The sequence below is a fragment of the Barbatula barbatula genome (assembly GCF_947034865.1).
Source record: "Barbatula barbatula genome assembly, chromosome: 8".
NCBI lineage: Eukaryota > Metazoa > Chordata > Actinopteri > Cypriniformes > Nemacheilidae > Barbatula > Barbatula barbatula.
In genome coordinates this window covers 4,760,178-4,775,913 of record NC_136771.1, presented here as the reverse complement: position 1 = coordinate 4,775,913, position 15,736 = coordinate 4,760,178, and the positions used below count along the sequence as shown (strand labels likewise).

The window sequence follows — 15,736 nt, the reverse complement described above, 5'->3', positions numbered from 1 at the left end:
GCTCTCCCATACCTGCCTGAAATGCCTCGTGTAACCACACCCCGGCGAATCTACGTCAGTTCGTAACACGATTTGACTTGTAAATCTCATTGTTCCGGCACCGGCGCAGACATGGCGCAGAGTCAATGTGTGTTTCGTTGTAAAAATAAATCTTTGTTTGCCCTGCCAAAAGACAATGGGGAAATTCCAACAGTTAAAACTCCACAAGGACTGTCAGGCCCTTCAGATTTGCAGCCTGTAAGTATATTTTCATTGTAAAATACTTTGTTACAGTCTAACGCGAGTTGAGTTTGATGTTGTTGTTTCTTTGTGTGGTCCGCAAATCCAGACACACCCGCAAAGTGGAAAAATCCTAATAATCAGAAATGATGTTCCAACTAGAGGCAACAAATGTCGTGTTTATAATAGGGTTTATTGTCTTTGTCGCGATGGCCTAACAGTTGTTGATCAAGAAGGGCCGAAGCAATCGCGGTATTGTATTTATTATGTAACCATTCCCTGCTGTAATGCCAGCTTGTTTCTATCTCACACAAACTCTTTACGATGTATATATTAAGAGGCCTTTCATTTCCGTGCAGTATTCGACCAATCACTACGCACTAGTGAACAGGCCAATCATAGCACGCCTCGCTTTTCAGATCCAGAAGCTTTGTAAAATATCAGCGCTTTTCAGAGAGGCGGGGCAAAGAGGAGATACAAACATGCCCGGTTTGTGGAAAATACAGCGTTTTTAAACCTTAAATCGCGTATACACGTTGTATTACATCTAAAGCAAACAACAATATTCGTTTTAGTCGCGTCAAATGACCCCTTTAACACTTTGTAGGCGGTCCCTAACTGTTTCACGCCCCCCTAGACTGATATTCGACAGACATTCGTATTCGGTAAGACATTGAACTGCTTGCACTTTGTTAATCGATTTTGCAGCTTGTATTTGTTTTTCATTAATGTCGGTAATTTATAATTTGCATATATTAATCTTGTTGCACCTATAATTACAAAGCTATTGAACGAGGAGGTCCGAAAGTGCGAATTTGAAAACAAATTTACCTCAGAACTCCGACCTGAACTCACTCAGATACTTTGCCACAACTACGATGAGACAAGCAGGTAAAGCTCTATTTTACTAACCTAAATATTTATATTGACTTTTAATAATCAGTGAAAATGTTGATAAAGGCAGCTAAAAGTTTTACTATGGCAACCGTAGTTGAGCATTTTAGTAAGATTTAGGACGACTATAGTCACTTTTACTATCCTCGTGTCCATGGAGGGCGCCATTACCGCGAATAACTTCCTGTTTGAAAATCCGCATTTCCTTTTTGCGTTACTACGTTTTAGAGGACATTTCTCTTAAGTGTTAAAAATTAAGTTTCTCAAATATTTTTTTACTGTATCAACAGCCACAGAAAGCCGAGAAAACTTTATGAACGAGTGTTACCACGTGACACGACAAGAGCGTAAAAGTAAATAACTCTCTGACTAGGTTTTGCACCTCTCAAAAACATCACTACATATTGTTTACTTCGTTATTTACATAATTGTTATTTCATGGTATACCACTACACATGAATCGTACATCCTGGGCTAAGTGACACATCATTTATTAATTATTTAGTTTAATATTACAGTTGCGCTGTACATTGGATAACACAAGAAATAAACACGATTTTAAGTATTTTGCATGTAATGTATGTATTTAAGTGTATGTTTGGCCAAGTCAGCATTGTAGCTTTATATTTAAAGGCACATTTAACAACAAAGCAGCTGTATCGCTACAAAACATGTCAGAACCAGTCACACCGAGGCATCCAGATGTCTCCAATACTGGGTTATTTTATAAAAGTTTATAAGTTGTTATTGTAAATGTAAAGCTCTTGGCCGTTTACATAACAGGATATATCAAATGTGCCTGCTGGTTGGAGTTTAATGTCTTCATCCCAGTAGATGTCGCTCTTCAGGTTCTTGTGGTGAGAAACAAAGTTGCTTTTTACGGTCTAGGTTAAAAAGTAATGCCCTTGCGACTATGATATAATTTAGACACTGCTCTTTGACATTATGATGTTTTAAATGACAAAAGTATTATAAATTCTGTTTAAAAGCTTTCAAGCTAACTTTGTTATGCAAGTAATGGGATCGAACGGGGAACCGGAAGTCTTAAGCATTAGACCTTAGCATATACGCAAGGCATGATGGGTAATTTCGCGCATTGCGAAACACGTGGATAGTAAAATCACATTTGAAACCGTGTTGACATGTTTATGTTTATGGAGTAGAATGTGTTAAATATGACAAGCCACTGACTCAACCTGAAACGGTGTTAGAGTTCCAGGTCACTGTCCCGTGGGGAGAGATAAGAGGTCAGGTTTGGGGTCCCGCTCATGGCCGTCCGGTGCTCTGCTTGCATGGTTGGGCTGACAACAGCGGGACTTTTAATAGGCTCATTCCACTTCTTCCTAATGGTGTAGTATTCCTATATAATTCCTAAACATGAGAAATATTCCTATTGATGCTTGTAGCTAATGAAGGCCTTATAAATTCCATGTCTTTTTTTTCTGTTTTATCTTTATTTTTCTGTTTTGTCTTTATTTCTCTTTATCATTCCCAGACTGGAGATTTGTAGCCATTGATTTTCCTGGTCATGGTCTGTCCTCTCATAGGTCTGCTGGTTGTTTTTATCCCTTCACTTTGTATGTGGCAGACGCTCGGCGAGTTATTGAAGGTTTGAAGAATCATTCTTACAGATGAACTATTAATGCAGATATATGCATTCATTTCATTGTGAACATTAATGGAAGAAAAAGCATCATGGTTTTCTTTCCGTGTATTTGCAGCTCTTCAATGGAAGCGATTCTCAATAATTGGATATTGTATGGGTGAGTCAAGTCTGGAAATGTTGTATTACTTGAGAGATCGAAGGTCTCTTTTATTTCTGAATGATTTATGTATAATAAAACAATATTTATTTAAAAAGTGAGTATATATAATAACAATAAATAAATAACTATATAATTAATAATATTTTTAAAACATGATACAGTAATGCAAAATATACAGATCTTTTTAAAGATTTATAAATTTGAATAGGTTTGTTTTAAGTTTGTTGCCACTCACTGTTGTTTGATGTTTTTTTAAACAGGTGGTACTGTGGCAGGAATGGTGAGTAGTGTTCATTATATGGTTGTTGTGTTGATGCAGTTATAACTTATTAATGCAGTCATTTTGTGGTGTAATATTATTTCTTTTGGTTTTCCAGTTCAGTGCGTTGTATCCAGAGATGGTTGAAGATTTAGTTCTTTTGGATTCTTACGGATTTTTCCCTACAAAACTGGTAACAGCTCGGTGAGAAATCTTACACAAGGGACATCAGCTCTGACACTGATTCATATTTATCTGCTTTCCTTAGGACTCCATGATGAATTACATAAAACAAGGAATAATTCAACAAGTTGAATATGATTCAGAGTCAAATGAACGGACAGAGAAGGTGTACACATATGAGAAAGCCAAACAAAGGTAAAAACATATATTTGTGCAGTTGTTTTATACTGGTTGGAATTTTTTGTATAAATTATTATTAATGTTTATTATAAATATTTAGACTTTTTTTATACAAATGTTATAAGACACCTCCAAAAATTTACATTTTAAACCAAAATTGGTACAATCTCGTGGTTGAAATAGGATTTGATGATTATAATACTGTATAGCTCAACATGCAGTATATGCCAAACGAGAGGAAAGAAATATAATTTACTCAAAATGTACTATAAATTACTATTATATTATATATTTTTCAATATAATTAAAATGAAGAAAGAAGTCTGAATTGTTTATTTTACATTTATGTGTTTGAGTGATGTTTTTAATCTAAAGCATCTTCCAATGTGTTCAGTTTATTTGTGTGGTATCAAACAGGAAATATTTTCAGGAATACTTTGTCATAGCAATACTGTTTGACACCTGACACATCTGTTCTTCTCATAGAGGATGTCTGTAAATAGTTCTGTGTCTCTTTCAGGTTGATGGTTGCAAACCCTGCTCTTTCTGAAGAGGCTACAGAGGTTCTTTTAGAGCGAGCCATCAGGGAGGTTAAGGGAGGTAAGACATATAGCAGCCAAACATTCAGATTTATGAAAATAACATAAAGCCAGAAAACATTTCATGACATTAGATTAAGTATTGAAGCAAAAATGCTTCCTATGTCTTTAAGGAGTGGTATTCAACAGAGACTTCAGAATAAACTTGGTGAGCACTTTGAATATATTTTGTGTCATATATCAGTTGTTTATTTACTACAATACATTTGGGTTTATATTATATCACATTTATTATTGATTTATTTGTATAATTGTGTTATAGGAACTAAGGGCAAAGCTTGAAAACTAATCGTGGTGTTTGTGTTTTTTGCCAGAGAAACATTGCGATGTTTACATTGGAACAGTCCCTTTACATGCAGTCTTTAATTCAAGCCAGAGTGATGCTGTTATTGTGAGTTATATTTGTGCTTTTGTTTTTTCGTCCACACAGTATAATTGAAACAATATTTTTATGGCCCATTGCCTCATACATTTAAATCTAAAGATTGATGTGATTTATTTTCTCAGGGCAAGTGAAGGGATGAATAAACAGTTCCCTCCCTCTGACGGAGATGCACTTCAAAAGGGTTGGATGGAGCGGAAAGTGAGGATGAACACACACATTCACTTAAAAGTAGTACTTCAACCAAACATCATTTATTGTCCTTGTGTTGTTCAAAACCTGTATGTGACTCTTTCTTCTGTGGAATACAAAAGAAGATATTTTGAGAATTGTCTCAGTGGTCTTGTGTTCACACAGTGGAAGTCATTGGGGTTCAGTGCTGTTTGGTTATCAACGGTATTTATTTTGTGTTCTGCAAAAGAAAGTGATACAGGTTCAGAACCAAGACAGATGAAGAATGATTGTGCGTATGTACATTTTTGTTAATATTCCTGCTTTCTTTACTACATTCTCTTCAGAGCACCGTTGTAGAAGTCCAAGGGGACCATCATGTTCATCTCAACATGCCAGAGATTGTGGCCCCCGTAATCACAGATTTTCTCCAGTCCAACAGTCCTAAACAACAAGCCAAACTATAACACACATGCAGTCATGCACATCAGGAACATTCAAACTATTATCTAAGTATTTTAATTTCTATTCACTGTATTCTATTTTGTTTTGTAACAAAAGAACAGATATTCAGTCTCACTATATTAATATTTTCTTGATTCACGTGACGGTTTTCTCTTAAGCTTCCATTTTAACAAGATGTTTAGTCACTGATAGAAGTGTAAGGTGTGCACCTGCACACCTGATAGATTTAATTTTGGTGTCAACAAAAAACTGTTGTCTTCCATTGATAAGCTGTGGCCTAATGGTTAGAGCGTTGGGCTTGTGATCAGAAGGTTGCCGGTTCTAATCTCAGTGCCAGCAGGTCATGACTGAAGGGCCCCTGATTGCTCTGTATAAAACTACTTGTAAGTCGTCTGCCAAATGAATAAATGTAAATGTATATATAAAATATATTTTTGAGCCTACACATGAAAACGCACTGTTGGCACTAAAATGGCTGTAACCCATTAATTCTTTGGAATACAGATCTACGGTTGGTCTTGTTTGAAAGAACAGAATTAGCAGATTATTGCTGAAAAACAATTCACACATTTAAGAAAATATATTTTGTAATATTTATTGTAATAAAATAACTAAAAGGTTTATATTTTTCTTGGGAGTTAAGTTAAGGTGTGGGTTAGGTTAAAGGTTTCGTGAGACTCGAAACACCAAGGATTTAGTCAAAACGAACAAGCCGCGCCCACGGATCTGACTCGAAACACCAAGAGCCCCAAGAATTTAGAACAAATCTATCATTGAGCAAAGAGCCAATGAGAACCCATTTTACAGTGCTGTCAATAATTCTGTCAAATACAATGATTCTGCCATTGTTATTGAATCTGCCTTAACGGGCTATTCAAATAATACAGAACTGCTTATTAGTAGCTGTCCAGTGTTCACATTCCTAACTCGGTGGTGTGCAGTAAATTGGAGACCTTTGATAATTCACTATAAACAACTTGGCAAAGCATCTGCTGCTGTGATGAACGGGAAACCAATCTGCCAGATGTGATAGTGAGTTTTGATGGGCTACACTCATAAAGCCTCTGGCTACCACAGATAGTTTAAGTATAATAATTGTGGGAGATTTGTCCATAATGAAATATTCTGTCTAAACAAAGGGAAATTAAACAACTGATTCTTCGCATATAGGAAGTTTAAATGGAAAGGAGGTGTATTATTATTTCTATAACTAATCCTCTTTTACTTGCAAACACTAAAAAGTCTTATGAACATGATTTTTGTGTCAATCAAAACACAGGTACCATAATTAATGTTGATATTTTGAAAAACCTAGAAGCCGATGGTCTACTTTCAAGAGATAAGCTTGTGCTTGGCTGTAACAACATTTTTATTTTATCTCAAGGCCCCCAAAGGATGCACTGTGGCACAGATGGAGACTCATTCTGAATGGAATTAATTTATCCTAAATTTCCTGATGTATTAGCAAAATAAATTTTTGATTGAGGACTTACAAAAATTTAGCCACTTAGCATTTCAGATCCCATGCGTGCTGCCAAACGTCAATATCCTTAAAAAAACTATGCTTGCATAGGAGCTGAAAATATTGTAAGAGTTACATAAACGTGGGATTTTAGTTCTATTCTCATCCCTTACCAAAGGAACATTAAAGATGTTTTTTTTCATTTGTCAAGTATTCCGCCAGAGAGTCTCGATGAGTTTTGATGGGATGGAGCGAAAACCAGTGTGAATAAGGTGATGGCCCTAAGACGGATTCTCCGGTGGCCAGAGGAGGACAACCAAAGGCAGAGCATCATCGCCACTAGGCACCTGCCCAATAATAGAGGTGTAATCTGTATAAAGTGAGTGTGATTCTTCTTTTGGGCCAAGAGTATCAAAAGGGGGAGCTGTAAAAAATGACATGCTGCCTCCAAACAGAATCCACTCCAAGAAAGTGCTGATGACTTGACAGTCATCGAAACAGCCTATCCTCATATTAAGGCAAAATGGTCAGCATGGATAACAGAAACACGCGATCTTCCTTAAAATAGATGAAAGACATCTGTGTAAATCACCACATCATTTGGTTAAGAACAGCATGGGACAGTTTAACTTACGTCTTTGTATCAAAGTTTGGCACATGCAGGGCTGGAAGTTACAAATGATTTTCAAAACATGGTGGTGGTCTAAGATGAAAAAAAATTATTGCATTGATTTTTTTTATTGAAAGAGGTGTCTAGTATTTCTTAACGTGAATTCCCATTCAAGGCTTAAAATCCCATTGGGTCATGCTCCTCGGACACATTTGCAAATCTATTTCATAGGTCTACCAGAATATTGAATTGTTGATGTATTTTCCAAAACAACTCAGATCAGCCCCTTCTGAGAAAATGATGGGACATGCGGTTGCCATAGGATGATCTTTTTCAACACAAATGAGCATCAACACAAATGAGCATCTGGTCCATTGGAAGATGCTCTGCAAAATTATCTTAAAGCAATGGGTGATTGCTTAAGAAACACAAGAATTAGAGTCGGTGTCAAATTTTTTTAAAAAGATATAGAACGAAGTGACAAGCTGCTGCAGCTAATATAAGTAATAGTGTCATGTTCAATTGTTTATGCTCTAGGTCCAAAGTTTTATGGATCTTATCAAGCGTTCACACAAATGCAGTGGCATGCTATTTCAATGACTGCATCAATATTGAACGTTACAGACTATTCAACACTGTTTAACTTTATTAATGTGCAGATGGTACATTCTTTTACCAACAACAACAACAAAAAAAATCAAGATATCCAAAAAGTGTGACCTTCATGCAAGTCTTTCGTATACAACTCTTTCTTTATAATATCAGTAGAATAGAGTCTGTATTTATATGACTCATCAATCACGTCTGTGCATTTATATTGTTATAAGAGGCAGAACCAAGACATAATATGAAGGCTATAAAAGTATAAGAAAAACACAAACAATTACACTTAAAATGTTGTAATATGTAGCCTCAAGTTTTTACCATCATAAATTAAGACCGGATTCCAGAATCTACTATCTGCCATCAGGAGCTTTATCACGAGCAATGACCGCCTCATCAAACTTAATCATAAGTGTGGTGCCCTTATGCCAGTGAACAGTCACTTTGGCCGGGAAGCCACTGTGGGTCAAAATAGCTTCCACGATGCCACCCGTAAACGCCGCACAGTTCAAAGTGCTGTTCTCTTTGGGTACTGATATGTAGGCGTTTATGAGTGGTTCCTTTTCAATGATGTAGTAAGTTTTGTCATCATCATTGGCCTGTTCCAACTTGTCGGCTTCTTTGCCAAACAATGCTTTCCACACATTCACCTATGGAGAAATAGATAGGGTAAACACTACAGAATCTATGAGCACTAACGTGAACAAATGAGGAATATCGAGGAAAAATACCTTAATGAAGAGAAGTATGTTTAACACTTTGGTCTCTCTTTTTCCATTTTTCTCTCTCATCACAAGGACATCCAGGAGACTGGCTCCGACGCCCTGGCCCATGTCAGCGAGCCGGGCCTGGAGCTCGGACACCGAGTACACTCGGCTCTGACAGTACTGCACCATTTCGGAGAAGAGCAGCGCGAACGCGCTCACGCTCACCTCCGTCTTGGGACGCGTGAGCGAGCGCTCCAGGATTGCAGATTTGCCTCGCGTAAAGCGAACCTCCATTCTGTGCACACTGGATCCGAATTACACGGGAATCTCGATTTGAAACGAACGCGCGTGAACCCTGAAACATAAAGATATGTTTGTTATAAACCGACACTGATGTATGTTCTGCGAAAATGTAAAGGTTCCCAGGCTGTACAGTCAAAATGTCATTTTATTTCCGCTAAATGTACATAGTGGTTATATTTCGAGACATCGCGATCATTTAAGCATAAGCTCTACGCTAAAATGGTGTGTCTATACAAAACTAACTGATATTTTTAGCGACAAACGCACATGTTATATCGCATTTAATTCTCCGTGAGCGTTTACCTTATGTTTTGTATTTCAGTTCCGGATACGTGACGTGCACAAACTCACGCAAGCAAGTTCAACGTGACCGTGTTTTTCAAAATAAGAGCAACTTATTAATGGGCTCAATCTAAATGCAGTGTTTTCGCGTTTTGAAATTCTATGTATTTATTTCATTAGTTTTTTGTCCTCGATTTACGGAGACGATGCGCAAATAGTTCACAAATTGTCATTCAGCGGCAAGTACTTTTATTCTGAAAAAGCAACTTGCAACACTAAGTGACGGTTTGCTTGTAGTGGAAGTTTTTAATCTTGGCATTTTAAACACAGAAGATTTATATAAGTTGGGTATGTATGGAGCACGTTTGTGATGCATTACGAAACCAGAACTATATCATTAAAATCTGTTCTCTCTCTTTCTTTATATATTTAGTCTTAATGCTCAAGCACAGTGGCTATGTGCATTATAGTTTCTATATGCGTGATGTCACTAAATCAAAGTAAACCTGGCTGATCTCTCCTAATCGCTATTACGTTTAAAGTTTAACGTTATTTACTGTTATTTTTCTAGACACTATAATATCTCCAATGCAAGGTGTGAGAAATATTCCTGCGCTGAAAAGTCTCAGATACTTTGCCACAACTACTATGAGGCAAGCAGGTAAAGCTCTATTTTCGTACTTAATATTTATATTGAGTTTTAACATTGTTTTAACACAACATTAGGTGAAAGGCTTGATTTAGGGGGCTACAGTAATGGTAATACACATGGTCATGACTAAATGTAAATGTCAACTAAATTTAGGCTAAATGACTGAATGTAAATATCATCAAACATGTTTACCACACTTTTGCTATAGTAAAATCACATTTTATTTTCCTTAGGGTTGAGATACGTTCTTTTTAGTTTATGTTTATGGAGTAGAATGTGTTAAATATGACAAGCCACTGACTCAACCTGAAACGGTGTTAGAGTTCCAGGTCACTGTCCCGTGGGGAGAGATAAGAGGTCAGGTTTGGGGTCCCGCTCATGGCCGTCCGGTGCTCTGCTTGCATGGTTGGGCTGACAACAGCGGGACTTTTAATAGGCTCATTCCACTTCTTCCTAATGGTGTAGTATTCCTATATAATTCCTAAACATGAGAATTATTCCTATTGATGCTTGTAGCTAATGAAGGCCTTATAAATTCCATGTCTTTTTTTCTGTTTTATCTTTATTTTTCTGTTTTGTCTTTATTTCTCTATAACATTCCCAGACTGGAGATTTGTAGCCATTGATTTTCCTGGTCATGGTCTGTCCTCTCATAGGTCTGCTGGTTGTTTTTATCCCTACACTTTGTATGTGGCAGACGCTCGGCGAGTTATTGAAGGTTTGAAGAATCATTCTTACAGATGAACTATTAATGCAGAAATATGCATTCATTTCATTGTGAACATTAATGGAAGAAAAAGCATCATGGTTTTCTTTCCATGTATTTGCAGCTCTTCAATGGAAGCGATTCTCAATAATTGGACATAGTATGGGTGAGTCAAGTCTGGAAATGTTGTAGTAGTTGAAAGATCGAAGGTCTCTTTTTTTTCTGAATGAATGATTTATTATTTTATGGTGTAGCTGTAGGACCGTATGTCCTGTTGCCTGGGTCAGTGGGTCTCCATTTTCAGTTCAATTTTGTTTAAAACCAGCCTCCCTCCCTCATTTTCTCAAAGTTTGTATTTTATATGTATTATATAGACTATGAAAATGCTGTTTTTTTTCAACCCAGCATTGGGTCAGAAAGGGCGAACCAGTCCAATAAAATAAAATGAGCATTTTGTGTATGAGTTGAAATTAGGAATAACAAAATCATAATAAAACAATATTTATCATGATTAATTTTTTTTTTAAATAAGCAAATGATTATATAATAACAATAAATAAATAATTATATAATTAAGAAATACTGTTAATAATAAATATGAAATACAGTTCTGCTCAATATAGAAATCAGTCTTTTTCAACATTTATAAATCTGAACAAGTTTGTTTTAAGTTTGTTGCCACTCACTGTTGTTTGATGTTTTTTAAACAGGTGGTACTGTGGCAGGAATGGTGAGTAGTGTTCATTATATGGTTGTTGTTGTTGTGTAGATGCAGTTATAACTTATTAATGCAGTCATTTTGTGGTGTAATATTATTTATTTTGGTTTTCCAGTTCAGTGCGTTGTATCCAGAGATGGTTGAAGATTTGGTTCTTTTGGATTCTTACGGATTTTCCCCTACAAAACTGGTAACAGCTCGGTGAGAAATCTTACACAAGGGACATCAGCTCTGACACTGATTCATATTTATCTGCTTTCCTTAGGACTCCATGATGAATTACATAAAACAAGGAATAATTCAACAAGTTGAATATGATTCAGAGTCAAATGAACGGACAGAGAAGGTGTACACATATGAGAAAGCCAAACAAAGGTAAAAACATATATTTGTGCAGTTGTTTTATACTGGTTGGAAGTTTTCTATTATTTAATATATGTTTCTTTATTAATATCTAATACAAATATCTGTAAGTAATAATGGCATTTTAAAATAACAAAAAATGCAGATGCAAGATGCTATATTCGTTTTTCTAAATTTGATTCCATCTAGTGGTCGAAATAGGATTTTAAATGACTGTTGTCAATATCTAATAGATACTGTATGCATATTACAATATACTGTAAATGCCAAATAAAATGTACTGACAATAATTATAATTTACTCAAAACCTACTATAATGTCTCTTTCAGGTTGATGGTTGCGAACCCTGCTCTTTCTGAAGAGTCTACAGAGGTTCTTTTAGAGCGAGCCATCCGGGAGGTTAAGGGAGGTAAGACATATCGCAGCCGAAACATTCAGATTTATGAAAATAACATAAAGCCAGAAAACATTTCATGACATTAGATTAAGTATTGAAGCAAAAATGCTTCCTATGTCTTTAAGGAGTGGTATTCAACAGAGACTTCAGAATAAACTTGGTGAGCACTTTGAATATATTTAGTCAGATATCAGTTGTTTATTTACTACAATACATTTGGGTTTATATCATATCACATTTATTATTGATTTATTTGTATAATTGTGCTTAAATAGGCCATTAATTGAAAAACGAATAACAATCTGCCAATCATTTTTGGTCATATCTTTTCCACAAAGCCAATGTTGTGTTTAAAATGGAACTAAGGGCAAAGCTTGAAAATAAATCGTGATGTTTGTGTTTGTGCTAGAAAAACATTGCGGTTGTTACACTGGAACAGTCCCTTTACATGCAGTCTTTAATTCAAGCCAGAGTGATGCTGTTATTGTGAGTTATATTTGTGCTTTTGTTTTTTCGTCCACACAGTATTATTGAAACAATATGTTTATGGGCCATTGCCTCATACATTTAAATCTAAAGATTGATGTGATTTATTTTCTCAGGGCAAGTGAAGGGATGAATAAACAGTTCCCTCCCTCTGACGGAGATGCACTTCAGAAGGGTTGGATGGAGCGGAAAGTGAGGATGAACACACACATTCACTTAAAAGTAGTACTTCAACCAAACATCATTTATTGTCCTTGTGTTGTTCAAAACCTGTATGTGACTCTTTCTTCTGTGGAATACAAAAGAAGATATTTTGAGAATTGTCTCAGTGGTCTTGTGTTCACACAGTGGAAGTCATTGCTGTTTGGTTATCAACGGTATTTATTTTGTGTTCTGCAAAAGAAAGTGATACAGGTTCAGAACCAAGACAGATGAAGAATGATTGTGCGTATGTACATTCTTGTTAATATTCCTGCGTTCTTTACTACATTCTCTTCAGAGCACCGTTGTAGAAGTCCAAGGGGACCATCATGTTCATCTCAACATGCCAGAGATTGTGGCTCCCGTAATCACAGATTTTCTCCAGTCCAACAGTCCTAAACAACAAGCCAAACTATAACACACATGCAGTCATGCACATCAGGAACATTCAAACTATTATCCAAGTATTTTAATTTCTATTCCCTGTAATTCTACTTTATTTATGTATTGTCATTTTGTTTTGTAACAAAAGAACAGATATTCAGTCTCACTATATTAATATTTTCTTGATTCATGTGACGGTTTTCTCTTAAGCTTCCATTTTAACAAGATGTTTAGTCACTGGTGATAGAAGTGTAGGGTGTGCACCTGCACACCTGATAGAACGTTTACTCAGTTTTGGTTGAAATGTTATCGTATTAATTTTGGTGTCAACAAAAAACTGTTGTCTTCCATACAGACTAGTGATATAAGAATAGTTTACACTGCTTCAATTTAGCACCTACAGATTTGTGTTGGTTAGGTTTTGTTGCTTTGGTGTGATAACCCTGTTGGTGTTTGTTGGGATAATGTGAAAAGACAGTAATGTTTTCCAAAGGTTAAGAGTTTGACAAACAAGATTACAAAAAGTGCATTTAAAAAGCGTATTTTGTTAAAATATGTATAAATATAAAAAGCAACATGATTGGCCAAAACTTTCGTTGCGGATGTATATAAAATACATATTCAGCTGGATTGCGTGTTGCTAAATACCATAAGCATTAGTTCACCTAAGGATAACATTCTTTCATTTATTCATTCTCGTGTTGTATGTGACTCTTCTGTAAAACAAAACGAGAAGGAATGTTGAGAAATGTCTCTGGTTTTGTGTCCATGCATTGGAAGTCAACGGGGTCCAATTTTGTTTGTTTACCAACATTCTATTTTTGAGCCTACACATGAAAACGCACTGTTGGCACTAAAATGGCTGTAACCCATTAATTCTTTGGAATACAGATCTACGGTTGGTCTTGTTTGAAAGAACAGAATTAGCAGATTATTGCTGAAAAACAATTCACACATTTAAGAAAATATATTTTGTAATATTTATTGTAATAAAATAACTAAAAGGTTTATATTTTTCTTGGGAGTTAAGTTAAGGTGTGGGTTAGGTTAAAGGTTTCGTGAGACTCGAAACACCAAGGATTTAGTCAAAACGAACAAGCCGCGCCCACGGATCTGACTCGAAACACCAAGAGCCCCAAGAATTTAGAACAAATCTATCATTGAGCAAAGAGCCAATGAGAACCCATTTTACAGTGCTGTCAATAATTCTGTCAAATAAATTATTCTGCCATTGTTATTGAATCTGCCTTAACGGGCTATTCAAATAATACAGAACTGCTTATTAGTAGCTGTCCGGTGTTCACATTCCTAACTCGGTGGTGTGCAGTAAATTGGAGACCTTTGATAATTCACTATAAACAACTTGGCAAAGCATCTGCTGCTGTGATGAACGGGAAACCAATCTGCCAGATGTGATAGTGAGTTTTGATGGGCTACACTCATAAAGCCTCTGGCTATCACAGATAGTTTAAGTATAATAATTGTGGAAGATTTGTCCATAATGAAATATTCTGTCTAAACAAAGGGAAATTAAACAACTGATTCTTCGCATATAGGAAGTTTAAATGGAAAGGAGGTGTATTATTATTTCTATAACTAATCCTCTTTTACTTGCAAACACTAAAAAGTCTTCTGAACATGATTTTTGTGTCGGTAAAAACACAGGTACCATAATTAATGTTGATATTTTGAAAAACCTAGAAGCCGATGGTCTACTTTCAAGAGATAAGCTTGTGCTTGGCTGTAACAACATTTTTATTTTATCTCAAGGCCCCCAAAGGATGCACTGTGGCACAGATGGAGACTCATTCTGAATGGAATTCATTAATCCTAAATTTCCTGATGTATTGGCAAAATAAATTTTTGATTGAGGACTTACAAAAATTCAGCCACTTAGCATTTCAGATCCCATGTGTGCTACCAAACGTCAATATCCTTAAAAAAACTATGCTTGCACAGGAGCTGAAAATATTGTAAGAGTTACATAAACGTGGGATTTTAGTTCTATTCTCATCCCTTACCAAAGGAACATTAAAGATGTTTTTTTTTCATTTGTCTGTCAAGTATTCCCCCATATATTAGAGAGTCTCTATGATGAGTTTTGATGGGATGGAGCGAAAACCAGTGTGAATAAGGTGATGGCCCTAAGACGGATTCTCCGGTGGCCAGAGGAGGACAACCAAAGGCAGAGCATCATCGCCACTAGGCACCTGCCCAATAATAGAGGTGTAATCTGTATAAAGTGAGTGTGATTCTTCTTTTGGGCCAAGAGTATCAAAAGGGGGAGCTGTAAAAAATGACATGCTGCCTCCAAACAGAATCCACTCCAAGAAAGTGCTGATGACTTGACAGTCATCGAAACAGCCTATCCTCATATTAAGGCAAAATGGTCAGCATGGATAACAGAAACATGCGATCTTCCTTAAAATAGATGAAAGACATCTGTGTAAATCACCACATCATTTGGTTAAGAACAGCATGGGACAGTTTAACTTACGTCTTTGTATCAAAGTTTGGCACATGCAGGGCTGGAAGTTACAAATGATTTTCAAAACATGGTGGTGGTCTAAGATGAAAAAAAATTATTGCATTGATTTTTTTTATTGAAAGAGGTGTCTAGTATTTCTTAACGTGAATTCCCATTCAAGGCTTAAAATCCCATTGGGTCATGCTCCTCGGACACATTTGCAAATCTATTTCATAGGTCTATCAGAATATTGAATTGTTGATGTATTTTCCAAAAC

The 15,736-nt window shown here is 36.1% G+C and overlaps 3 protein-coding genes across 5 annotated transcripts; 2 read left to right on the top strand and 1 right to left on the bottom strand.

Moving 5' to 3' along the window:
* Window positions 1–883: 883 nt before the first annotated feature.
* LOC306897032 (serine hydrolase-like protein) lies at window positions 884–5,566 on the top strand. Its single transcript, XM_079461489.1, has 11 exons — window positions 884–1,110; window positions 2,325–2,462; window positions 2,609–2,722; window positions 2,835–2,898; window positions 3,257–3,331; window positions 3,407–3,516; window positions 4,022–4,101; window positions 4,214–4,248; window positions 4,415–4,491; window positions 4,608–4,683; window positions 5,001–5,566. Exons 5-11 carry the CDS (start codon window positions 3,278–3,280, stop codon window positions 5,118–5,120), a joined length of 552 nt encoding a protein of 183 aa, XP_079317615.1. The 5' UTR covers window positions 884–1,110; window positions 2,325–2,462; window positions 2,609–2,722; window positions 2,835–2,898; window positions 3,257–3,277; the 3' UTR covers window positions 5,121–5,566.
* Window positions 5,567–7,099: 1,533 nt separating this feature from the next.
* trappc5 (trafficking protein particle complex subunit 5) lies at window positions 7,100–10,613 on the bottom strand. 3 transcript variants are annotated; one of them, XM_079462229.1, is made up of 3 exons: window positions 9,107–9,217; window positions 8,525–8,855; window positions 7,100–8,443 (listed from the first exon to the last, which is right to left on the bottom strand). In XM_079462229.1, exons 2-3 carry the CDS (start codon window positions 8,792–8,794, stop codon window positions 8,147–8,149), a joined length of 567 nt encoding a protein of 188 aa, XP_079318355.1. In that variant the 5' UTR covers window positions 8,795–8,855; window positions 9,107–9,217; the 3' UTR covers window positions 7,100–8,146. The 3 variants fall into 3 exon arrangements, with proteins under 3 accessions (XP_079318355.1, XP_079318356.1, XP_079318357.1); XM_079462230.1 differs by having other exon boundaries at window positions 7,541–8,443; window positions 9,071–9,118; XM_079462231.1 differs by lacking the exon at window positions 9,107–9,217 and adding an exon at window positions 10,044–10,613 and having other exon boundaries at window positions 7,810–8,443.
* On the top strand, window positions 9,351–14,000 carry LOC306897451 (serine hydrolase-like protein). Its single transcript, XM_079462228.1, has 13 exons — window positions 9,351–9,433; window positions 9,657–9,746; window positions 10,059–10,196; window positions 10,342–10,455; window positions 10,568–10,609; window positions 11,154–11,173; window positions 11,277–11,351; window positions 11,427–11,536; window positions 11,854–11,933; window positions 12,047–12,081; window positions 12,331–12,407; window positions 12,524–12,599; window positions 12,907–14,000. Exons 2-13 carry the CDS (start codon window positions 9,674–9,676, stop codon window positions 13,024–13,026), a joined length of 960 nt encoding a protein of 319 aa, XP_079318354.1. The 5' UTR covers window positions 9,351–9,433; window positions 9,657–9,673; the 3' UTR covers window positions 13,027–14,000.
* The last annotated feature ends 1,736 nt before the right edge of the window (window positions 14,001–15,736 follow it).